The following is a 24,692-nucleotide window of genomic DNA, read 5'->3' as shown; positions in this document are numbered from 1 at the left end:
CGTGAAATATGGATGCTAGTGTTCTAACTTTATACTTCAGCTCATTTATCTTGAATTGTGCTATCATTGCAGTGAGTTTAAATGCTCAAAAACTCCTCTATTGTAGGTTTAATGGCATAGACGAGATCAAAAGGAAACATTCGGTTCTCATCTTCACTACAAGCTTCATTATACCGATTCTTTTGAAGACAAACATGATTTCATCACGACACGAGGTATTATCCTGAATGTAATATTAATAGCCTGTTTTCAAGGACAGTGGGACAAAATAGTCAACTGTCTGTCCTGTAAAATCATTGTGACTCTGTAAAATTATAGCTCTGCTCCAAAACCTAGTGAGCTACATACATAGACAGCATGTTACAGCATCATAGACTGGCTTCATGTGTAAAAGCTGCTCCCAAACAACATTATACTACTTCCTAAGGCAGCCTACCTTGTTTTGGCCAAATGTATCCTTAATGGAGAAAGAATGCCTAGAATGCTTTGTGACAAGCTCAATGAAATAAAAAGTGCATCCAAGATGGCGGAGAGGAAACTAGCTCTATCCATTTTGAATAGACTGTTTTTTGACCTTTTAGAGTACTGCATCTTTAGCAAAATGTGGATGTAAAACTTTATTACACTCTATAGAAACTTTTAAGGGTTCCTATCATGGGATCATTTTATGGATTTAGTTTTAATTAAATTTAATGAATTAAACATCTTGTAAACATACTTCATCACTAGAAAAATGGAAATAACCCATTAAAAAACGAAAGTATTAGGCAATCATTTAAGACATTTCTCCTTATATAAACCTTTTTTGGTATAAAAGGCTTTTTTAAAATTGAGTCAAAACCCTGGGGTTCTATTTAGAATGCCATTGATCCATTTTTTTTTCCCAGGAGTGGATTAATTTAAAAAAGAAAAAAGTGTGAAATGTATATGAGCCATATTGAGTTGTTTTGATTGGTTTGGAATTGGTTTTAAGTTGCTGTGATTGGCCTACTTGGTTTGGAACAGAGCTTAATCTATACTGTGTGCTGCTCTTGTCTATATTACAAATTGATTGCATATAAAGCATCAGAGTAGATTTGAAAGTTCATGTTTGTTGATCTGTCTTCTTAGATAACAAGCCAAAGTGAATGTTTCAAGACATCTGCAACCCAACCTTCTGGGTTCCTCTCAAATCAATGCTCTCAAAACAGCATCAAAACAGCCTTTCCTCAGTCAGGCTATTTCGTTTTTATGCTGTACAGCAATGTCACCACATACAAAGCATTTTTCTTAAATTGTCATATCTCTGGCTGCTGTCTTAAAGGTTTGAGCTGAAGTGATAAAGTATCCTGACTGGAAGCCGTGCTTTTAACATCATCAATATCGGATCCTTCCAAGGCCACACTGTCTCTTCTGATGTTATTCTGGTCCTCGTCATCATCACCATCATCATCGTCATCCTCAGTTTCCTCTTTATCCATTAAGGCTACTTCGTTCTCATAACAAAAAGAGTTAGAGCTAGATGTGATGTACTTCTTTTCGGCTAAATCTCGAGCGCTGCATTGAGGCGTGCTGGGAACCTCGTATGTGTTCTCAAAGTGCGAATAGTCCACTTTATAATGATTTTTCTCCTCGAAGAGGACTGGCTCAAAACGATGACCCCACAGGATTTCGCTCGTCACGTAAGAGCTGCGACATTGAGTTGTCATGGCCGTAGCTTCCACCATGCCTTCCAAAATCACGACTATCTCCAGCTCCGAACTTTCCAGTTCCTGTTTGCTCATGTCATAGAATGGACTGTCCTCATCAATCTCATGGACGATGGTGATGGGGGACACTAAAAATATACGGTCAATACCAGTGTCAAATCCGACATCAATGTCTATCTGATCCAGCGGGATGAACTCCCCTTCAGCGGTGGTGCGAGATTTGAGCAGCTGGGCGCGAACGTGAGCTTCCACCAGGTGGCTTTTCCGGAGGTTCCCGACCCTCCACATCAAACACAGTTTACCGTCCCTCATGGCTATTGTGGCATAGTGACTGAACACAAGGGTTTCGTTTCTTTTCTTAGGCTTGGCCATCTTAGCCATGACCGCACCAATAATGAAGGCATCAATGATGCATCCCAAGATGCTCTGGAAAACCACCATGAAGACTGCAATAGGACAGTCCTCCGTTACATATCGGTAGCCATATCCGATAGTTGTTTGTGTCTCCACGGAAAACAGGAAGGCTGCAGTGAAGCTGTCGACATTGGAAATGCAAATCTGCTCTTGATTCTCCGAGTCCCCTGACGAAAGTGCAACAAGCCAGAATATTAATCCAAAGAGAAGCCAGGACAGCAGGAAAGAGAGGCAGAAGAGGACCATCATCCAACGCCAGCGGATGTCAACGCATGTCGTGAAGATGTCCGCCAGGTAGCGTTGACCTTTTTCACTCATGTTGATGAACTGCACATTACAGTGTCCGTCCTTGTTGACGAAGCGGCTTTGTTCTTGGTGCTGCGTGTGCACTTTGCTGCCCACGTTTCCATTGCCGTATCCGTTTTGCACAGCGATGGGGGACAGCTTCATCCCGCCTTCCTCCGAGGAAACTATGCTGTATCGGTGGGCTCTCACACTTCCCATCAGTTCCGAATGAGGGGGCTGAGCCTCGTCTGCTTTGGACAACAGTCTGAGTTTTTGGAGGACGCGTTGGAGAAACACTTTCGACCTCTCACATGGACCAACACACAAACAACAATCAGGATTTCCTTGATATGAAGCAAGCAATGAGATGGATGTTCCAAAGAAACAATGTTTTCGCTGGGGCTACGAGGATCGCTCCTCTTCCAAGAAATGACTGGACATCATCGGCAAAACTGCGCTGAGAAAATAACACAAAGTAAGAGTTTGAAGAAACAAGTCTGAGGAATGAGACCACAAAGCAAGCAGTTCAATTTGCACAAAGATTGTGCTTGTTTGTGAACTATGACATGAAACTGTTTTTAAGATTAACTGTCAAGATTAAAACACAAATATATTTCCATGCATCCATTTCTCCTTTGGTCAACATTAATATCAAGAGTGATGTAACACTTGGCATGGCCTGACAGAACGATCCAGAAACACAGATGTAAAGATTAGAGCTGCATATCCAGTCAGCAAATGATACACCACATAAAACCAAATATATAATATATTATGACAATATGATGAATATTTCTTTATAAATATATGGGTAGTTGACAAATGGACATGAAAATGAACAAATACATTTTTAAAAGTACAAATATTAGGAAACACTGGGGTAAATTTTAAATGAATTAGTATTGAAATGTAACCGACTTTAGACATCCATTATATAATAATACATGCTTATTTTAGTTTCTACAAAATAATTAATGATATTGTGATGTGCTATTCAATACTCTCTAAATTACATGATGAGATTGAGACAAATTGAAAAAGCTGCTAAATGATAATAAAAATACATATTATTCCTCATCATCAAGTGGCCTCATCCCACATCTTGTAGTTATATCTAAAAATAGTTTAATCATTTTCATAAAGAAAAGTAATAAGTGTGTCATGTCAACTAACCATATTTCTTTTGTAACTTGTTAAGATATGCTTGTGCTTATTTGTTTTGACCTTTACACTTGAACGCATATTATAGGCCTATGTATCATAATATAAATAACTTGTAAATACATTATATAAGACTCATATAAATAATTATGAATCTAGAAAATGGTAACAACATAAATATACTATTGAAAAGTTTTGCATATTAAAGAGAGTGAATCATGAAGCAAAAAATAAACAAAGATACATCAATAGGACAGGCAAACTAAATGATTTGTGCTAGCATAATGCACCTAAATAACACTTTACACAGGTTTAGGCCTCCAACTGATGGCGTTTAAATCGACAACTGTCTAACAAGTTAAAATTGTTTCTTAATAAAAATGACCTAAAACTGCCCTTGAGAAATTTTGACCGGATAACACCAACTGCTAATCTCTAATGAGTTCAATGGCAGGTTTAGCTACTAGTAAGCAAAGATATCGCCACAAAACTAAAACGAAGCTTACCTTCCAGAGTTCAAGAACAACAGAAGTTTAGATCAGCACATTTCCGCAGATTGCAGTTGTTGTTATCCGGTGGGACAGATCAGTCAAACACCATGAGACTTGATGGGTTTCGATCCTCTCACTCAGTGTTGGCCAAAGCTCAAGCCGATCGAAGAATAGTTTTAAAAAGCCTGTTAATCTCCGCCCAGGCTGTCAGGTCATGCAGCTGTGATGATTACAGCATCTCTCACCGTAACCACAGGCTGCCTTCATGATAACATGATGTAATACACAAGAATCAGGTTTAAATAAATGATACGATCGCCGAGCAGAATATTATCATTGCTTTCCGTATTTATTGTGAAGTTTTCCAGACAAAATAATGTATTTTGTTACGTTAATACTCTCGGAGATAACAAACAACGTGTAAGTAAATAAGTTTGTTTAAATTTGTTCGTTGGATCTGTTCAGAGATGTTGTTTGTTCACAGTTAACACCGCGTCCTTTCTACGAAGCTCCTGCTGAATCCAAGTTGCAACCTAGCAATTTATTAACAGGCTATATAAGATTATTTAAGTAAAACATTAATAGCTGTAATTTAAAATATAATAACTATTTAAAATAACCGCTTCCTATTTCAATATATTTTAAAATGTAATTTATTCCTGTGATGGCAAAACTGAATTTTCAGCATCATTACAATCATTTTTGAAGGATCATGTGACACTGCTTTTAATATACTATTTTAATATATATATTTTTTTATCGAAACCACCATCAAGTCTTTTGGTATCTTCAGTGTCACATGATCCTTCAGAAATCATCACGCTGATTTAAAAAACATTTCTTCTTATTATTAATGTTTTGCTGCTTAATGTTTTTTTTTTGTGGAAACCCTGACACATTTTTTTCAGGATTTTTTGAGGAATAGAAATAGAAGTACACTTTATTTGAAATAGAAATCTTTTGTAACACAAATGTCCCATTTGATGTGTCCTTGCTGAGTAAAAAGTATTAATTTCTTTAAAAAAAAAATGAAAAAAATCTTACTGACCCAAAACTATTGAAGTATTTATAAACACTCAAAACTTTATAAAACAAACAAACAAACTGAAATATTTTGAGAATAGCTAGAAAAAATATATAGTTTCACTATACACATTTACATTTAAAGACAACTTTTCCAGAATCACAATTTTAACATTCTGTGATATTTCCATGACCATGTGAATCTATATATATTTAAAATCAAGAAGACAGAAATAAAAAAATGAAAAAAGAGGAGGAAACTTAGTCACTTACTCAACAGTCAAAAGAAATATCCTTTCACTAAATATTCTGTTTGCTCAGTTATCAAATGATCAGCTGCTGAAATTAACCAACATAAATACACACTGCAGTACTAAACAATAATGACTTTTTCCTAATGAATAATAAAAGTTAATAATTTCTCATTGCTTTTCAAATATTAACAAGCATTGTCTCAGAAGCACATTTAAGATTGCTAATATTACAGTGAGTTCTGCTAAATCTATTGCCTTGATGATCCTGGTCATTCACTTCTCAAGCTGCTGTAAACTCATCAGCATCCTGGGATTGAAGTTTCTACTCCAGGCATCTTTTTTTAACCTGAGCATACGTAACTTCACTAGATCCAGCACCTGAAAATATATGAATGAATTCAAAATGCACATTTCTAGTTTTTATATACAGAATTTCATTTCACTCAATAATGCATGTAGATGAAGTTTTTCAGTGGTTTCTTGTGAATTGTGATTGATGTTTTTAGTTTGACACTCACCTTGATCTGTTTCCAGCTTCAGTTCAGAGTACAGGACGTCACAACTCTCAGTGTTTTTGACTAGAAGATGAAAACAGTTCATATCACGAGTGCTTACTGTACGTCCAACAGTGATATGAAATATAACATTATAACATGCTAAAAGAGAGCAGAGACTTTTGTGTCGGTTTACCTTTGTTTTCTTTCTCTTTCTTCTGTTTGTTTGTAGATTTGAGTTCAATCTCAGCATATGTGATCTCAGTCGGTCCACTTTCACCGTCTACAATGAACAACAGAAAGAAATAAGACACCTGGCTGAACTTGATTTCCTTTGCAAAAATCACAGCGATACAAAAAAGATGGATTTGATTTCCAGTTTCTTTAGAGAAGAGCTACTGAACTCATCATAATGACATAAATTACTTTAAATAACATCATTAGTTACCTGTGCTTCTGTCTCTATTAATAGTTGTGTCAACTGAGTCATAGACGTGTGCAGTTCCTGTAATAAATTAATACATGAATTAATTTCCAATATATACATTTTTCAAAGATTTTTGTCATTCATCTTATTAATTCAATTCCACAGAAAAATATTGATGTCATGTTCACATAAACTTATAAAAATAAAGCACCAGAAATAATACTTCATGTGCTATTAATATTCTAAAGTAAAATATATTTTGCTATGCAGTTTTTGATAAAACCAAATGACATCAAGCTGAAATAAATATATGTATATGTAAGACACTAATTATCATGTTAAAATTTAGAAGAGTGAAATATTATTTAGTTGTGAGATCTATCCTGTTAGTTAAAAGTTATTCCCAAGTGTCTTTTATCTCATCTTGTAAAGATTTATGGGTCTTTATTAATGGGTAATGAGTAAAGACTGACCAGACAGCAGTGTCTTGTATCCGTCTTCACTCTGGTTCTGCTCTGATGTCTGACTGATGTTCTGCTGTTGACTGACAGCAGAGGGAGACTCAGATCTTCCACCTAGTCAAACATAAAATGTTTATGTACAATGTAAATGTTTTGAGGAAAATCTCTGTCATGTATACATGTTTGAGAATGACAAAGTGTTTAGTGACCTGTTTTTATTTATTTATCACATTATGGTTCTGTTCCAAAACATTAATCTGCCTCATTGTTTGCTGTCTTCATAGGCAGAAAAAGAACCTGATAAATGAATAATTTCGCTTTACATGCAGTAACTTTGTATATCAAAGAACTACTACTCAAGATGGAGGACTCACTTCGATGAGTTTCAATGATTTCAATATAGATGACATAAATATTTTCATCAATACTTTTCAGTATTGAAATAAGAAGCCTAATTTAATATGGTCTCCCAGCCTGAAAAGCTGAAAACTGCCCAAAAACCCTTTACAACCAGCAAACACACCAGCTTTACCAGGTTGGGAGACCAGATAAGACCAGAAAACCAGCTTAGGCTGATGTAAGATTGAAGCTCACAAGGTTTAGAAACAGGTCTAGTGTCTGAAAATTAATGTCAGATGATGAACCTTTGTTGTTTCTGTAGCGCCACAGCAGAACCAAGAAGACAATGATAAAAAAAACAACAGTCAGTCCTGCAGTCACTCCAATTATCACAGGTTGTTTGAGACCATCAGATCTTGAGTCTGGAGAAACTGAGATACATATATTTTACATCTACATGTAAATTGTACAGGAACATTTCAATAGTGTTTATAGATCTTACTCTCACCTCTGACTGAGATCCAGCTCTTGGGCGACTCTCCTCTCTCTGGGTGTTTGCAGTAGTAGAAACCCTCATGTGACTTTGAGACAGTAGGGATGATCATCTCTGTAGTTTGATTCTGGATGAGTGATCCATCTTTATAGAAATCAGCTCTTAGGATTGATGGGGTTGGATGTTTATATAAACAGTGTAGAGTCAGATTATCTCCTTCAGTCACAGGATGAACAGGACTCTCCAGAACCACACCAACTACAGAAACACAGGAAACAAGCAACATGAACAAAACGGTAACATAATAAAAACAAGACAAAATAAAAATAGATGTTTATATTTTCCACTGCCCACTGGTTTCTGAGTGTTTTAGTGTATTGCTATGATGGTCTGGTTGGTTGTGTACTGTACGGTGTACATTTTAGGACTTCCTCACACCTCAGTCATACAACAAAAAGGCGTCATGCCTCAGACTAAAAGGCTTCAGTCATCGGACAAAACGGCATGGCGCCTCAGACTGAAAGGCTTCAGGTCTCAGGAAAAACGACGTCAGGTGTCAGGTCTCGTACAATTAAGCATCGAACAAAACAGCCTCAGACAAAAAGGCATCAGTTTTTTTTTTTTTTTTGTATAGCCTAACTTTCTATTGGCTTTTATCCCATCATAATGCTGTCCTTCAGTTGTCTTTGTCTTTCTCCCTTTTTTATATATTTAACTGTTACTATACCCAAATTGATGTAAGATGTGTGTGCGAGCCTTAATTAAATATTACACTGGTGAGGTTCTATACAGAAAAGAACATGCCGATTTTCACATTGGTCTGCAGAAAAACAGCAACGGGCTGAATGAAAATGTAAAATGTGACTCTTCCATCCAGATAGTGGTATTCTGTTTTTATTGTTATTTTTATTTTTTATGCATTCCATTTTTATTCTTATGTATTTGTTTTCTTTTTATGTAAAGCACTTTGAATTACCATTGTGTATGAAATGTGCTAAATAAAATTGCCTTGCCTAATTGAGTCTCTGACAGTAGGTGGCACTGGAACAGAAGAAATAAAGCCGTTTCCTTGGTAACCTCTGTACACAAAGCAGCTGTGCTTATAATGCAGTCAAATAGCTCGAAAGATTTTTTACCTCTCATAAAAATTAACCATGGTTTTACTACAAATAAAACAAAAAACATGGTTATTGTAGTTAACCATGGTAACTACAAATTAACCATGGTTTTGCTACACTATAGTTTATGGTATTTGTAGTAAAATTATTGTTATACAAATAGTCTATCAATCCGACAAAAAAAAAAAAAAAAATCATAGTTAACACTTTTAACCAAGGTTAATTTCTGTATGTGTTCACGATAGTTTGCAATGCAAGCTAGTTGCAATATATTTAGCTAACTTTTTATACATGCAAATAAAACTAGTGAAAATTACAAATTTACAAAATAATCTCAGTGGGATATGTTTTATACAACTTTGTGTAACATTTAACAGAAAACTGCGTGCACGTGACGTCACATTGAGGCGGAGCAATTAGCTTTTTTCTAAGTTCGTTTCGTCTGGTGCCTTTATGTCTGATGCCTTTTAGACTGAGGCCGTTTTGTCCAATGCCTTTTTATCTGAGTCCGTTTCGTCTGATGCCTTTTGGTCTGATGCCTTTTGGTCTGAGGCTGTTTCGTCTGATGCCTATTTGTACGAGACCTGACACCTGACGTCGTTTTTCCTGAGACCTGAAGCTTTTCAGTCTGAGGCGCCATGCCGTTTTGTCCGATGACTGAAGCCTTTTAGTCTGAGGCATGACGCCTTTTTGTTGCATGACTGAGGTGTGAGGAAGTCCTAAAATGTACACCGTAGTACTGGCCAAAGTCACGACTGTATCTAATGCTTCCTGCTCTTGTTAACTTTCTTCATGCACTGATTGTAAACTGTCAGTGAAATGAATAAATACAGAAACACAGACTCACAGTGTACAGTGATATTAACAGGATGAGACTTCGCTCCAGATTCAGACTGACACCAGTACACTCCAGTGTGTGATATTCTGGTGGAGCTGATTTTACATGTAGATCCTGTTTGTGATCCAAACACTGATGATGAACAATCTTCCAGCCCCCGACTGTCTGTGTATCTTCTGACTGTCCATCCATCAGAGTTACTCTTGTTCTCACAGCTCAGAGAGAGAGAGACAGATGTGAAGTGTTGAGTTCTGCTGGGACTGATGATCAGAGACACTGGAGGAGAAACACCTGACAACACAATTACAGCTATAATTTAGAAATGTTTGAGAACATATTTAATTTCCTTTATTAAAGACAAACCAATCGTTTAAGTTCTGCATGAACTCACCAGTGACCCACAGTGGTTGTTTGTTGCTGTATGGTGTTTTATAGGCTGTTTTTTCTCTCTCTGCTCTACACACATAAACTCCTGTGTGGTTTAGAGCAGCAGAACTGACAGTGTATTTTCCTCCAGATCCTCTGCTGCTGTCTGAAAGGAGCTCATAGTGATCACTGACATCTGTAAAATAAGAGAATGTGTAGATTTCACAATATGGAACCACTTCTATCTGATCTGGCCCTTATAAATTACATTTGTATCAAAACTTGAACCTGAATAAACTCAGTTACATTGGTGTAACTCAATGTGTTCAGGTTGTTTTAATCAGGGTTTGATCAATGGCTCTTATGTTGTTACAGAGAAGTGACTGTAATGGAGGATTGGGTTCTCAAAGTAGGTTTCACTGTCTGGTGCCCATGAAAGTTTTGGGCACTGAAGCATGTGCCCTACTCAGTCTGTTTCTGGATTCAGACATATTAAATTGTATATTTGACTTCAATAAAACCAGTTAATTCAGATGAAGCACATTATAACTGACCTGATGAGTCAGTTTCAGTTTGAGTGAACCAGCTGAATGTCCAGCCTGTAGAGGAGCCGTTAACCTCACAGATCAGAGTCACTGGATCTCCTTCAGTCAACCACTTCTGAGGAGAAACACTTAAAACTGCTCTGGGATCTGAAAGTGAGAAATCACTCATTAATAACATGATAAACTTGTGTGTGTTTATGAAGAGATGATCAAACTCACCTGATAGTGTCAGTGTAACTTCATCACTGCGGTGTGACCAGCGTGATCCTCCTCTCTCTGCTCCATCACAGGAGTATTTACTAGCGTCAGACTCAGAAACAGACCTGAATGTGTGTCCCTGTAGTTCACTGGAAAAACTGAATGAACCTCCTTTATACCAGTTGTACCTCCAGCTAGTGACTCCTTCAGGATCAATGTCACATCTGAGAGTGACTGAGTCTCCTCTGAATACATGTTGATCAGGTTTAATGGACACTTCGGGTTTTGGTCTTTCTGTACATTGACAACAATAAACAATGAAAATAATGTGATAAATAATATAATAAATAAAAGTAATAAAATGTGCTGTTTTTATTGAATGAACAGTTACTTATAAAACACTAAATCAAGATAAACTGAAGTGTTGTTCTCTATAGCTGTTCATTCAGTGTCTAATGAATCATTTTCACTAAGTTCTCAGAACAGTTCATTAAGTGAGTAAAAACACTTGCCATATATTGTCACTGTTACTGGTTCACTGTAATCTGTGTAATATCCTTGTCTTTGTGCTCTGCACCTGTACTCTCCTCCATCAGAGACTTTCACAGGACTGATTGTTTTAGTTGCAGCTTCAGTAGATTCAGGGTTTGAGTTTTTACTCCAGAGAAACTCCCATCCATCCCGTGACGGATCCACCTTACATCTGAGAGTAACTGAGTCTCCAGTGAACACTGAACTCTGTGGCTCAACAGTCAGAGTTGGTTTGGGAAAATCTGTCAATATAAAATTATTGGGAATTTGGGAGCATGAGTTCTGAAATGTTTTCAACAGACAATCTCATTCTCTCACTGGTAAATTATTAATGTATTTTGATTTCATAGACAATGTAAGAAAAATTACAGGGAGAAAAGGCCAACATTATGACACAACGCAAAAACATAAAAGACAATACAGGTTCAAACCCACAATCTTTGTGTTAATAATCTAGAGCTCGACCCACAGTGTCACACCACCAACATCTACACCAGCAGTCACAGAGACACACCATTCAACAAAGTGTTGTGCAGCTGCAGCAGTTTACATGAACATTTAAAATGATCTACAGTAGATGATAGTGTTGGATAAACTGGTATTGTTTCTGACCAGTAGGTGGTGCTGTCACCAAACCTGACATCTGCTCGGATAAATGGACAGACAAAGCTATATTCAATGAGAATTCAAAGAACATCTTTGTTTTGAGGATTGGTGGCAAAGAGGTATTTGTTGCACATGATGGATAAGAATGGATATTTTTGGATTTATAGTGATTTCTTCACCAATTTCAATTATAACATTGAGAAAAAAGATTATATGAAAGTTATTAGAAGTGTTCCTTTACCAATGATTACTATGTTAAAAAGTAAAAAAAAAAAAAAGGACATTTTTTTGGACTGAGGTATTTAATTGGATAATATAAAACAAACAAACAAAAAATATTTTCCATCTATTACTTTGGATATGTAACATAAATGTGGACTTTGTTATAAATTGTTTACTTTTTGTTAAAATATTTTATTCAAAGATGCAGAGTTTTGAAAACTGCACCATGAATGTCTTTAAAAAGAGCGAACCCTAAATATACTGAGGCCTTAAAAATTATAAGAAGTTATAAAGACAGGAAATCATTTGATTTGATTTGATTTGTTTAACCATGGAGGGCAGTTGTGGCCTAATGGTTAGAGAGTCTGACTTGTAATCTGAAGTTTGCAGGTTCGAGTCTCAGTACCGGCAGGAAATGAAGGTGGGAGGATGATGAACAGCGCTTGCAGCAAAAACAGCTGCTCTCTCTGTGTGTGTGTGTGTGTAATGCAAAGCACAGATTTCAAGTATGGGACACCATACTTGGCCTCACGTGACTTTCACTTTATTATTTTGTTCAACCCCCTACAGTGTATGTATGTATATATATTTTTTAATATTTTTAAAAATCTGTCTTGCTTTTGCTTTTTGTTTATCTGTTGTATCATGTATTATTAATAATTATATCTCAGTCTGTAAGGACTTTTAGTTTCACTTATGTTAGCCTGTGATGTCTGTTACTGTTGAAATGCAAAAAAAAAAAAAAAATTCAATATGAAAAATCATCAAGATACATAATAACTACTTTTTAGGGTGTTATTTGGTAATGAATGTGAAAAATCCAAAAATCCAGCCAACTTTGAGACTCATTGAAAATCATGAGAGACAATTTTGGTTTAAAACAGTATCTTAATGTGAAGAAGCAAATCACTCATTAATAACATGATAAACTTGTGTGTGTTTATGAAGAGATGATCAAACTCACCTGATACTGTCAGTGTAACTTCATCACTGTGGTGTGACCAGTTTGATCCTCCTCTCTCTAATCCATCACAGGAGTATTTACCAGCGTCAGACTCAGAAACAGACCTGAATGTGTGTTCCTGTAGTTCACTGAAAACTCTGAATGAACCTCCTTTATACCAGTAGTACCTCCAGCTAGTGACTCCTTCATCATCAATGTCACATCTGAGAGTGACTGAGTCTCCTCTGAATACATGTTGATCAGGTTTAATGGACACTTTGGCTTTTGGTCTTTCTATATGAAGACAACAATAAACAATGATAATAATGTGATCAATAATATAATAAATAAAAATAATAAAATGTGCTGTTTTTTTTATTGTATGAACAGTTACTTGATTTCAAAACACTAAATCAAGATAAACTGAAGTGTTGTTCTCTATAGCTGTTTATTCAGTGTCTAATGAATCATTTTCACTAAGTTCTCAGAGCTGATCATTAAATGAGAGAAAACACTTGCCATATATTGCCACAGCTACTGGTTCACTGTAATCTGTGTAATATCCTTGTCTTCGTGCTCTGCACCTGTACTCTCCTCCATCAGAGACTTTCACACGATTGATTGTTTTAGTTGCAGCTTCAGTAGATTCAGAGTTTGAGTTTTTACTCCAGAGAAACTCCCATCCATCCCGTGACGGATCCCCCTTACATCTGAGAGTGACTGAGTCTCCAGTGAACACTGAACTCTGTGGTGCAACAGTCAGAGTTGGTTTGGGAAAATCTGTCAATATAAAATTATTGGGAATTTGGGAGCATGAGTTCTGAAATGTTTTCAACAGACAATCTCATTCTCTCACTGGTAAATTATTAATGTATTTTGATTTCATAGACAATGTAAGAAAATTACAGGGTCGAAAAGGCCAACATTATGGCACAATGCAAAAACATAAAAGACAATACAGGTTCAAACCCACAATCTTTGTGTTAATAATCTAGAGCTCGACCCACAGTGTCACACCACCAACATCTACACCAGCAGTCACAGAGACACACCATTCAACAAAGTGTTGTGCAGCTGCAGCAGTTTACATGAACATTTAAAATGATCTACAGTAGATGATAGTGTTGGATAAACTGGTATTGTTTCTGACCAGTAGGTGGTGCTGTCACCAAACCTGGCATCTGCTCAGATAAATGGACAGACAAAGCTATATTCAATGAGAATTCAAAGAAAATCTTTGTTTTGAGGATTGGTGGCAAAGAGATATTTGTTGCACATGATGGATAAGAATGGATGTTTTTGGAGTTATAGTGATTTCTTCACCAAATTCAATTATAACTTTGAGAAAAAAGATGATATGAAAGTTATTAGAAGCGTTCCTTTACCAATGATTAGTATGTTAAAAGTTTTTTTTTAAAAAAACATATTTTTATCATTCCCTAAGATATTTGATCTTAATTTAGGCAAAATAAGTGATATTGGTAAGAAGTGAACACAAATAAGATCATAAGGAATTGTCTTTATAAAAAAGCTATCCTGGTCGTATAAGAAGAGATTATATTTTTCAACATCTCAGTAGGAAATCGGTAAATCAGAAGCAGTACAACTTCTTACTTCCTTCCTCCCAACCCCTCCTACCTAAATGTAAAGAAGAACATTTTAAAATTATATATTTATCCAGCTAAGGAATTTCTAAGATTAAGATTTAATGTGGATCTCTGGAGAGACCTAAAAATGGCTGTCCACCAACGTTTACCATCCAACCTGACAGAACTGGAGAGGATCTGCAAGGAGGAATGGCAGAGGATCCCCAAATCCAGGTGTGAAAAACTTGTTGCATCTTTCCCAAAAAGACTCATGGCTGTATTAGATCAAAAGGGTGCTTCTACTAAATACTGAGCAAAGGGTCTGAATACTTAGGACCATGTGATATTTCAGTTTTTCTTTTTTAATAAATCTGCAAAAATGTCAACAATTCTGTGTTTTTCTGTCAATATGGGGTGCTGTGTGCACATTAATGAGGGAAAAAAAAATAACTTAAATGATTTTAGCAAATGGCTGCAATATAACACACAGTGAAAAAATTAAGGGGGTCTGAATACTTTCCGTACCCACTGTATATATATATATATATATATATATATATATGTGTGTAAATGTGGACTTTGTTATAAATTGTTTACTTTTTGTTAAAATATTTTATTCACAAATGCAAAGTTTTGAAAACTGCACCATGAATGTCTTTAAAAAGTGTGAACCCTAAATATACTGAGGCCTTAAAAATGATGAGAAGTTATAAAAATCATTTAATTTCATTTCATTTCATTTCATTTCATTTCATTTACCATGGGGGGCAGTTGTGGCCTGATGGTTAGAGAGTCTGACTTGTAACCTGAAGTTTGTGGGTTCAAGTCTCAGTATCGGCAGAAAATGTAGGTGAGGGGATGAACAGCGCTCTCTTCCACTCTCATTACGCACAACTGAGGAGCCCTTGAGTAAGATACCTAACCCTAGGCTCACTTTCACTTTATTATAATGAATATGATATAATATAATAAAATGTGCTGTTTTTTTTATTTTTTTTATTATATGAACAGTAACTTGAGTATAAAACACTAAATCCGTTCAGCTGAGCTTTTATATGCTGCAGTTGCTTCTGCTCTTTTCGTTGTATGTGGGGAAACTCAGTGCTGTTTTACATTGTTAAAACAATCATACTAAATACATTTGAGTGTGTTGAGTTATGTTATAACGTTACTCTGTGCGTTCACCCGGCGGCTGCTGTAAGAGACTTGTTGCACACTGCAGTAATCTAGATCGATATTACAATCTCATAAAACTGGATGACTTGTGTTGATAAATGACATGCTATTAATTTAAAATATTGTATGATGGAGAAAGCTCTCTGATTATGCCATGTTAGCCACTTGACAAAGTAGTGTTGTCTCTAAGGCATGGTAAAAACATGGTACTCGAGGTAATTCAAGAAAACAAGTGATTCAAACAATAAGACTAGCTATGTTGAGCAGTATAACAATGGTTCGTTTTTTCAGATAAATGTATCCAAACAGTTGCTCACCTTTCTAATAAAACATAATATATTAAAGCATCTGGTGTTACCATGGTTTCTACAAAATTAAAACTGGAAATCGAGGGGAGCGCGGATATGATTTCATTGACAGGCGACACAATGACACGGTCCTGGTTAAAATTGCTGATTTGTCTGGATTTAAACATTGTTGGAAACGTTTGGGATAATGTAAGTACACAAGCCAACAAAATATATAACACTGTTCTAGTGGTTCTAGGATATTTTAATCTAAATATCTTACTTATTGTGCCTTTAAAAGGGTTAAAAGTTATAAGCAAAAGAAAACTGGAGTTTAGTGCACGTGTTTAGTGCTTTACCCCTACACCCCTACAAAATCAACCACTTCTGTGGAGAAACACTTAAAACTGCTCTGAAAAGAAATCACTCATTAATAACATGTTAAACTTGTGTGTGTTTATGAAGAGATGATCAAACTCACCTGATACTGTCAGTGTAACTTCATCACTGAGTTGTGATCTGTGTCGTGATCCTTCAATCTCTGTTCCATAACAGGAGTATTTACCAGCGTCAGACTCAGAAACAGAACTGAATGTGTGTTCCTGTAGTTCACTGGAAAAACTGAATGAACCTCCTTTATACCAGTTGTACCTCCAGCTAGTGACTCCTTCATCATCAATGTCACATCTGAGAGTGACTGAGTCTCCACTGAATACATGTTGATCAGGTTTAATGGACACTCTGGCTTTTGGTCTTTCTGTATGATGACAACAATAAACAATGAAAATAATGTGATGAATAGTTTAATAAATACAAATAATAAAATGTGTTTTTTTTTTTTTGTGTGATTATATATTTTTTTATTTGAAATACTAATAACAAATTACAAAACTAGAACAGCAGCAAAAATACTAAGAAAATAAAAGGACATAAATACAGTAAATAATACTTTACAGGGCTCAACGCTAAGGATTTTTTCTACTGGCCCGCTTGGGCCAGTGGTTCAAATTTTTACTTGCCCCGCCAAAATTTTCACTTGCCCCACAACAAAAAATTAATAAAGTAAAAGAAAAGAAAATGGGCCTATAAAAAAAGCCTAGTTATTGTTTTTGATGCATGTAACCTTAATAAATAGGGGTATGACACCAAAAGCTACTAGATTAACTCACTTAAATTTTAAATATTGTTAGACAAATAAACAGTAAGTAATAAAATAGTAACAAATAATCAAATGATGAGTAATAGCAAAAATAAATGCAACTGAACAAACATATAAATGAAATAAACGGTGCTTTTCAAGTTTTTCATGTAGGTTTAAACAGGAGATTTTCAGGTACAGAAATTGTAATCTAATGTATAGCTAACTATATAACTATAGATTAAATATTAAATAAAGATTTATTAAAGTTAATCAGTCAAGAGCAGTTACAGATGCATAAATAATTTTTTGAAATGTTGAAAATATAAAACGTTAAATACTGTTAATTGAAATTATTTTAAAAATTAAAAGACACTTTAAACGTGAAATTAAACCTGCCAGTAGGTGGCAGCAAGTCCCTGTTAATGAGCGAGTCATTGAGATTCAACCGATTCATTCAAAAGGCTGATTCGTTCAGGAAGTGTTGCTCAGAGACGCAAAACAATTCTGTGTGGACTTTGAACTACTTTCGTAGGCGAAATAGAGCGAAACAGGCGATTTGGTGTCTAAAATGTAAGTCACTTCAGGGCTCGACAATAAGGACTGCCCGATGGCCCGGGGCCAGTGTGAACGACGCTCGGGACAGTAGACGGAACTGTCACTAGCTCAATCGGGCCAGTGCTGTAGGATGTGCGATATATATCGTCTATGATATCGTAATTGTTGATTTAACGATCTGAAATTATCGAGTATGTCCCTCACTTTACAAAATCCAAACAAAAACACACCCATTGAGTGCAGGCATACACTACGTGACGTAGTCTAGTAACTATAGGTTAGACTAGTGCGCGTGCATATTTAGTGTAAGCATTCACTGCGTGATTTAGTCTATTAAAATGCATTTAGAATGCATCAGAAATCAAGATAAGGTGCAAAAATGACCCTGTATATCTTTCATATTTATATAATTTAATATAGTTAACCAATATTAAACAAAGAGCGCAGTTTTTCTCCAAATATCAGCACAATTACAAATGTGATATTGATTTTATACAGCGTACAGTTTAATGAACAAGAACTTAATATCAAGTCAGGGCTCAACGCTAAGGATTTTTTCTACTGGTCCGCTTGGGTCACTTGCCTGGAACGTTAAAAAGTTGTGAGTCGTGGTTTGAAGTAGTGACTTACGGGCTCAAAAACCTGCCTGGAACGCAGCATAAGCCTGGTTCTCTTGTATGTGTCATCACTGCATTTCTGAGCGCTCCATTGTTTATCTGTTTCCCTGGTTTTGACCCTTTGCCTGTTCTCTGGAATTGCCCTGTTTCTAGGGATGTGCCGAATGAGGCTTTTTAAGTTTTTACAACAAACTGTGTTGGTGCTTCGAAGCTTTTGAAACAGTGCTCTACTTCGCCATCTGGTGGTCAATAAAAATTACTACACCACCGGTGTCATTCAGTTTTGTTCGTTGGGATGTAAGGTTTATTTGTATATTTATGAGCCATATAGAAAGATGACGGCACGTGTGTGTGCAGCGAAATTTTATTGCATTTTGTATCAGGGCCGTAACCACCATAGACATTGAGGGGGACAGGCAGACAGGCAGTCACATGCTCAGATACCCCTTTATCCGGATACTGCGGATAATTTGTGGGTCGGGCAGGCCAAGTAATAAAAATAAATAAATTGTGGATGGATGAGAGATGAATCATTAATGTGTTGATTTTAATAAAGACCTGGAACTCTCATTTCACGGTAAGACGCAACGAACGTGCATCACTCTTGTAGCGTCTGTGCAAAATCGGATCTGCCGGCCAACTTTGGAATCTTCAGAATGCTTTTAGCCTCCTGAACTGTGCGTGCAAATCACGAATCGGCTCCGGCAAGTCCAGGACCAATTGCCCCATTAGCACCTTTGTTACCTCATTGAAGAAAAACAGAAGATATTCTCACCAGCTCCAGGGACTTCAAAGAGTCACCCTGGTGGGGCTAAGGGCCATGTGGTCACAGACACCGGCCACAACCCCAATACACACACACATACAGACACTCACAAACACGCATGGAGATTGTGAATGTAGCCTACATTTATCCTGCAAATATGACTGTGCCAAAGTGTAGCCGTCGTTGTATTTCAAGTTGCATGTATGTATCCCTAGTATATAAGCTTAGCTATGACTGTAGTTGTATTAGTTTTATGTCTTTGCCATCTGACAAGTTTGGTCTCATTGTAAAGCTTTCGTTATGTCCTAATTGAAAATGTATGTCACATTACTGTAAAATGCATTCTTCTATATAAGTAATGGTACTTTGAAGAAAATGTACTCAGATCTGTCACTTAATAGACCATGCAAATTAGGTCATAAATGGAGACAAAGAAAAAGTGTGCCCGCCAAAATCGCACCCTCATCATTGGCTGATGTACCCAAGGAGGGGTTCTGGTCTGTTGTCCTTAAAACACAATGACACGCGTCTCTCGATTGTCTCTCAATTGTCCCTCGCCATTTTACGCACGTCTCTCCCGGACGTCTCGGCGACCGCGCTTCCATCATGCGCCCCTCTTCTTCGGGACGACCATTTTTTTGGCAACAATTTTCTTTTGTCAATCCTTCTTCATCCGTCGCCCGAAGTCTAGGAGACGGACTCTTTCTTCTTTATTTTCCGGTTATCTTACTCTTAAGTTAAACCCTTGTTTGAAAATCCCGCCGAAGAACACCTTCTCGGAAAAGGACCAATCGCTCCAGCCGCACGAACTGAAACCCCTGCAGAAACACGAAACGACCACAGCACCTGAACCTATGCAAGTATAGACCCATTCTTTTCGACGCGTTTTAAGCTTGATGTGTAAGCTGAGTTTCCTTGCTGGCTCTCACAGGTTTTAACTGTTCGTAATTTGCCATTTCTTTGATCACCTCTGTTTTCTTGACTTTACTTTCATTTTCTATATATGTGTATTATTTGTGTATATTTAGCAGTATAGTCTCTGTATCCGTAGTTTCATATATTAAGTACATTATATTCATGCTCGATTGTTTCTGCTGCTCATTCAGAAAACCAAGTCACTTCTACGTTTCAATTCTGCAACATTGCTTTACGCTTTAATGCTATAACCGGAAGTTATTCTCGTGGCCAGAGAATAACATTTCTTTTATAATAGTCTATGAGAAAACCCATAGTTTGCTGGACAAACTAGGATAGATTTTCTAAACAACTATTAAACTAGAACTAATCATATATGTAATTAATTATAATCCGTTGTATTTAATTCACAATATGTGTGCATAATTCCCTCTTTGGTCGATCTATATTATAGTTAATCATAACGCGTTATGATTTATTATATATATTTCACCCATGATTTGAGCTAATTGATTAAATACCTGTAATTCGCTACACTCTTTTACTTTCGTTTTCATCTGAACGCATTTCTCTTCAGGGAAAACCAATAAAGGAAAACATGTGCCTAGAGCACCTCCTAGTGGTCATTATATAAAACACAAAGAAAAAACCCTTCATGACATTTTGCTTTATAGCTTAACAGCTTTAACTAAAAATATACACAAGCTTAACTAACAGAAATTATTCTGATAAGAGTGTTTTCCAACAGTGATGTAAAGAAACAGTGATAAATCAAGTTTGAAGGGAGTAAAGCCTGTTTAGGCTATTAAGGAAATTTAATTTAGCCAAAGAAGAACTTTTATTTTAAATAAATGTTAATTTATAAGCAGCCTAATTCAGTGTGATGTTACCACATAATCATGCTTAACACTGAGAATGTGAATAATTGTAATGTGATGATCAGGTGCAGGTATCTAAATCAGAGAATATCATCGGGTGGTTGGCGGTGGATGATTTATTTTTAACAGTGGATTCAGGTACAAGTCAATGCACAGACTTTGTTCAATTTGCACACTGAACATGGGTTGGAGCTCTGTATTTTGAACTCTCAAAGTGCAGATTAATGAATTTATCTTTTAAAAAAAAAAAAATTTTTTGCGGGGCCCCCCTACAGGGACCCAGGATTTTTACCAACTCTGCCTCGTTTTGAGCCAGAAAAAACTCTAACTAGCTAAACATGATATAGTTTATGACTGTTTTATGATTGAAATATTCAGCGACCGACGGTAATATCCAGGGATGCAAACTACTCAACAGTTTTATGAAATTTTGCCGTTTTGAATTATTCACATAAACATTCATCAATGTTTATATGAATAAACGCCTAAATTACAATTTGTTTATCATATAAAGCGATCAATCGGGTCTCGTTAGAAGACTTGGATTGAACCTGTTCACTCCGTGTAACACTTAAGGTGCTTTATGCAACCGGGCACTGGAACCTGGAACTTAATAGACCCCCCCGGAACACTGTTTAGGAGCACTAGTGTGTCGAAAACTCGAGACTACCCATCCCTACCCATGTCCCTGCCTCTTGGTTTACCCTGTCTTGCCTGAGTTCCTGTCCTCTGTTTGGACTGTTTGCCTGTGTTTATGACCTTTTGCCTGTTTTGTGGATTATGTTTGGGATTACCCTTCTAATAAATACTGTGTTTGGATCCTCAACCTTTGTGTCTCAGAGCAGTACATGACAGGTTCATTCAAACCCACATCCTTTAGGTTAGAAGCCCTGAGCTCAAAGCCTGAGACCAGCTGTCAAAGAGACACACAATATAAGATAAAGTGTTGCAAGTTTCTGCAGGTCCAGCAACTCATTTTTATTAAATAAAGTTTTTGTGGTGTCTGTAGAGTTACTAATTTTCAAGACAAAGTTAAATATATTTATAAAAATCAAAAGATTTAGCCATACAATATTTATGAAGAAACTGGCATTTTTGTGAGTGAATGTTTTTGGTGTTTTTGTCACCCCTCAGAACTGTCTGTGTGGTTTTAGTCACAACACATGAATCATTTATAACTTGTTTAAAAAGCTGCATTTATAATCATGACACTCCTTTTCACTGCTGGTGTCAGATTCATGAAAATCTTCTTAAGAAAGAAGTTAAGAAAGTTCTTAAGATAAATTACTAGAAATTTAAGTCAGGTTGGAGGTTATCATGACTTTAAGAAGTAATTTACGATATTTAAGAACATTCATTTCAGGAATATGAATACTATAGGGATACTTAATAAATTTTGTCTTAAGAACAATCTTAAGAAAAGGTTTTGGGAATTCAAAATATTCTTTTTTTTTCTTAAGTTAGAAAATAATAAGAAAATAGCAGTGAAGAATAATTTTATTCTTAAGAGTGTTTCATGAATCCGGCCCCTGGTTTGTAACAGAATCACCCATTTGTGATGAAATTTATGAATCAAATTCACTCACCTTCAGTGTGTCCAGAGTGGATGTTTGAAATCAGCACTGAAAATACAAAGTAAAAAACCCATGAAAGATTAAATGTCTCAAGGAAAGATCATCAAACTCATCCATTGGTTATCCTGATTTTTTATTTCTGTGAGATCTTATAGGCAAAGTTCTTCCTGTGAGGGAACCGGCTGTGTTTCTCTTATGGGTCCCTGTGACGTCTTCTGTTTGTAAATTAGTTTCAGGTATAAAGGTCTGTCCCAAAGACAGAAATGTGGGTTCAGATTCTCTAAAGACTGACAGACAAACATCATTGATGAAGATCTGTAATAAGAATTTACTGAAGGTAGCAGTTTCTCTCCACAAGATCTCTGGTCAAGCTTATACTTATTTTTTGTATTAGAGAAACTGAGTACATTGGTGAGCCACACAAACAACAGCTCAGACAAATACAGGAAATCTAACAATTATTACAGTATAGATCTAGTGGATGAGTTTCTGTAAAAACATTTCTAGAGTCTGAAAACAATAACAGTAATACCGATTAACTCATTTTAAGATATTTAGTGTGGAAGACTGCATATATGTCCAGATAAACACTGAAACATCTGTCTGATATTTCATAGATTTCATCATTACAGCAGAGAGAAACTGAACTTGATTAAGAAACTTGAAGCCAACGGTCTGATCTAAAGTCTGATTAAAGATAAACTCTTACTAACTGCATACTAGTGAACATCTACTGAAGACTAACTAGTGAACATCTACTGAAGACTAACTAGTGAACATCTACTGAAGACTAACTAGTGAACATCTCCTCAAGACTAACTAGTGAACATCTCCTCAAGACTATCTACTTAAGGCATCATGGACAGCAAACTGTACAAAACAAACCAACAGAACTGATTCAACAAACACTATTACAAAAACAAAACGGAGTGACTGAACAAACAGACTGACTCAAACACAACAGAGTTCATTTCTCTTTCACAAACAGCACTAACTGCACATTTAATCTCTCAAGCTCGTCTTTCACTCATATATCATCAACTAGAGCTGGATCTGAAACACTGAGAATAACATGAAAAGAAAAGAATCCAGGAACACATTAAATCACTTGATCATTTTCATAATATAACAGCAGTGAACATCCACTGAAACACATACGGAGGAAATAATACTCACAGAGCACAAGAGGAAGTTGACTGAGCTCCATACTGACTGAATAATGACAGACGGTTAAAGACACAGACTGAGTTAAAGCCTCAAGACTTCCTGATACCTGCAGTCAGATCTTTAGGAACATAATGACAGATTAAACACATACAAATGTACCTCATGTGTTACAGAAAACATTCTGATAATGTTGATAATCTTGAAACATGTTTTCAGAAAATGTCACACAAGTTTATGTTGAAATGTAATAATGTTGTAACATAATGTAATATAAATTCAGCCACTGAACGATTCAAATAACAGTTTTGTCTTTCCTTTGGAAATCAATCTGCATTTGTTGCACTATATGATTTTGATTCACCAAAAATAATCAACTTGAGACATTCTTTGAGGAATCAGACTACACTGTTCACTGTAGACTGAATAACGACAGAGTGAGTCGAAACTATCTCAAGAAAATCACAATTATTAGATTTTCTTTCCTCAGAAAACCAAAATGAGAAAAAAAAAAAAAAAAAAAAAAAAAAAAAAAGGTAGGCTACATCAGGCATCAGAGTCAATATTTGGCTCATTCTATTAGAGAGTATTTCACATGAACAAAAAAACAAAAAGGTACAAAAATAATATCAAGTTCAATCACATTTATTTCTATAGCATATTTAAAACATTCTTGCTTGACTAAAGTGCTGTAGCTACATAAACACAGTTACAAACAAAGTTTAGCAAATATTTGAACTCAGACACTGTGGGAGCAGCTCTGATGGATAATGGCAGGCTATTCCACAGCTTGAAGACTGCAGAGACGGTCTCTCTTACAGCCTTGATCTTGATCATTTGTGACGGTCTATGAGCAGACGAGCAGCTGTATTTTAGAGCAAGGTGAGACATGGATGATAGAAGAAAACCATACAACGACCTGCAATAGTCCAGCCATGATGAAACAAAAGCATGGATAACAATTTCAAAACTCTTCCTAGAGTAGCGTTTGACATTGACTATTCGATGAAGGTGATAAAAGCTAGAGGTAACAGTAGCATTCATTTACTCATCTAGATTAAGCTTCTATCAAGATAAAACACTAAATCCTTAGTGTCTGGAAATGAAAGGAGTAAGAATATCTACTGTAGGTCAAT

At 36.1% G+C, this 24,692-nt stretch overlaps 2 protein-coding genes across 29 annotated transcripts in view; both read right to left on the bottom strand.

Annotated features, from left to right (window-relative positions):
• Positions 1 to 711: 711 nt before the first annotated feature.
• Positions 712 to 2,651, bottom strand: kcnj2b (potassium inwardly rectifying channel subfamily J member 2b). Its single transcript, XM_051889663.1, has one exon. The coding sequence runs from the start codon at positions 2,604 to 2,606 to the stop codon at positions 1,278 to 1,280; it is 1,329 nt and encodes a 442-aa protein (XP_051745623.1). The 5' UTR covers positions 2,607 to 2,651; the 3' UTR covers positions 712 to 1,277.
• A 2,428-nt stretch (positions 2,652 to 5,079) lies between these two features.
• Positions 5,080 to 24,692, bottom strand: part of LOC127508704 (Fc receptor-like protein 5) — a 112,427-nt gene continuing 92,814 nt past the window's right edge. For 8 of the 28 annotated variants that reach the window (XM_051886898.1, XM_051886904.1, XM_051886903.1 and 5 more), the window contains 15 exons: positions 16,428 to 16,703; positions 13,413 to 13,677; positions 12,919 to 13,187; positions 11,104 to 11,368; positions 10,617 to 10,885; positions 10,407 to 10,544; positions 9,878 to 10,048; positions 9,496 to 9,777; positions 7,546 to 7,788; positions 7,343 to 7,468; positions 6,711 to 6,812; positions 6,259 to 6,315; positions 6,007 to 6,093; positions 5,835 to 5,894; positions 5,080 to 5,694 (listed from right to left, as the gene is read on the bottom strand). In XM_051886898.1, the coding sequence (XP_051742858.1) occupies positions 5,639 to 5,694; positions 5,835 to 5,894; positions 6,007 to 6,093; positions 6,259 to 6,315; positions 6,711 to 6,812; positions 7,343 to 7,468; positions 7,546 to 7,788; positions 9,496 to 9,777; positions 9,878 to 10,048; positions 10,407 to 10,544; positions 10,617 to 10,885; positions 11,104 to 11,368; positions 12,919 to 13,187; positions 13,413 to 13,677; positions 16,428 to 16,703 (2,666 nt within the window). In that variant the 3' untranslated portion in view covers positions 5,080 to 5,638. Of the gene's footprint in view, positions 5,695 to 5,834; positions 5,895 to 6,006; positions 6,094 to 6,258; positions 6,316 to 6,710; positions 6,813 to 7,342; positions 7,469 to 7,545; positions 7,789 to 9,495; positions 9,778 to 9,877; positions 10,049 to 10,406; positions 10,545 to 10,616; positions 10,886 to 11,103; positions 11,369 to 12,918; positions 13,192 to 13,412; positions 13,678 to 16,427; positions 16,704 to 22,404; positions 22,441 to 23,568; positions 23,625 to 24,692 lie in introns of those variants that run through there. The other 20 variants (XM_051886907.1, XM_051886911.1, XM_051886910.1 and 17 more) reach the window with 7 other exon arrangements.

The sequence above is a fragment of the Ctenopharyngodon idella genome, chromosome 3, assembly GCF_019924925.1.
Source record: "Ctenopharyngodon idella isolate HZGC_01 chromosome 3, HZGC01, whole genome shotgun sequence".
Classification (NCBI taxonomy): domain Eukaryota; kingdom Metazoa; phylum Chordata; class Actinopteri; order Cypriniformes; family Xenocyprididae; genus Ctenopharyngodon; species Ctenopharyngodon idella.
This window is presented reverse-complemented; position numbering and strand designations above follow the sequence as displayed.

Excerpts from the sequence above, each read along its gene's own strand:
- kcnj2b (XM_051889663.1), bottom strand. The coding sequence starts at position 2,606 with ATGGGAAGTGTGAGAGCCCACCGATACAGCATAGTTTCCTCGGAGGAA.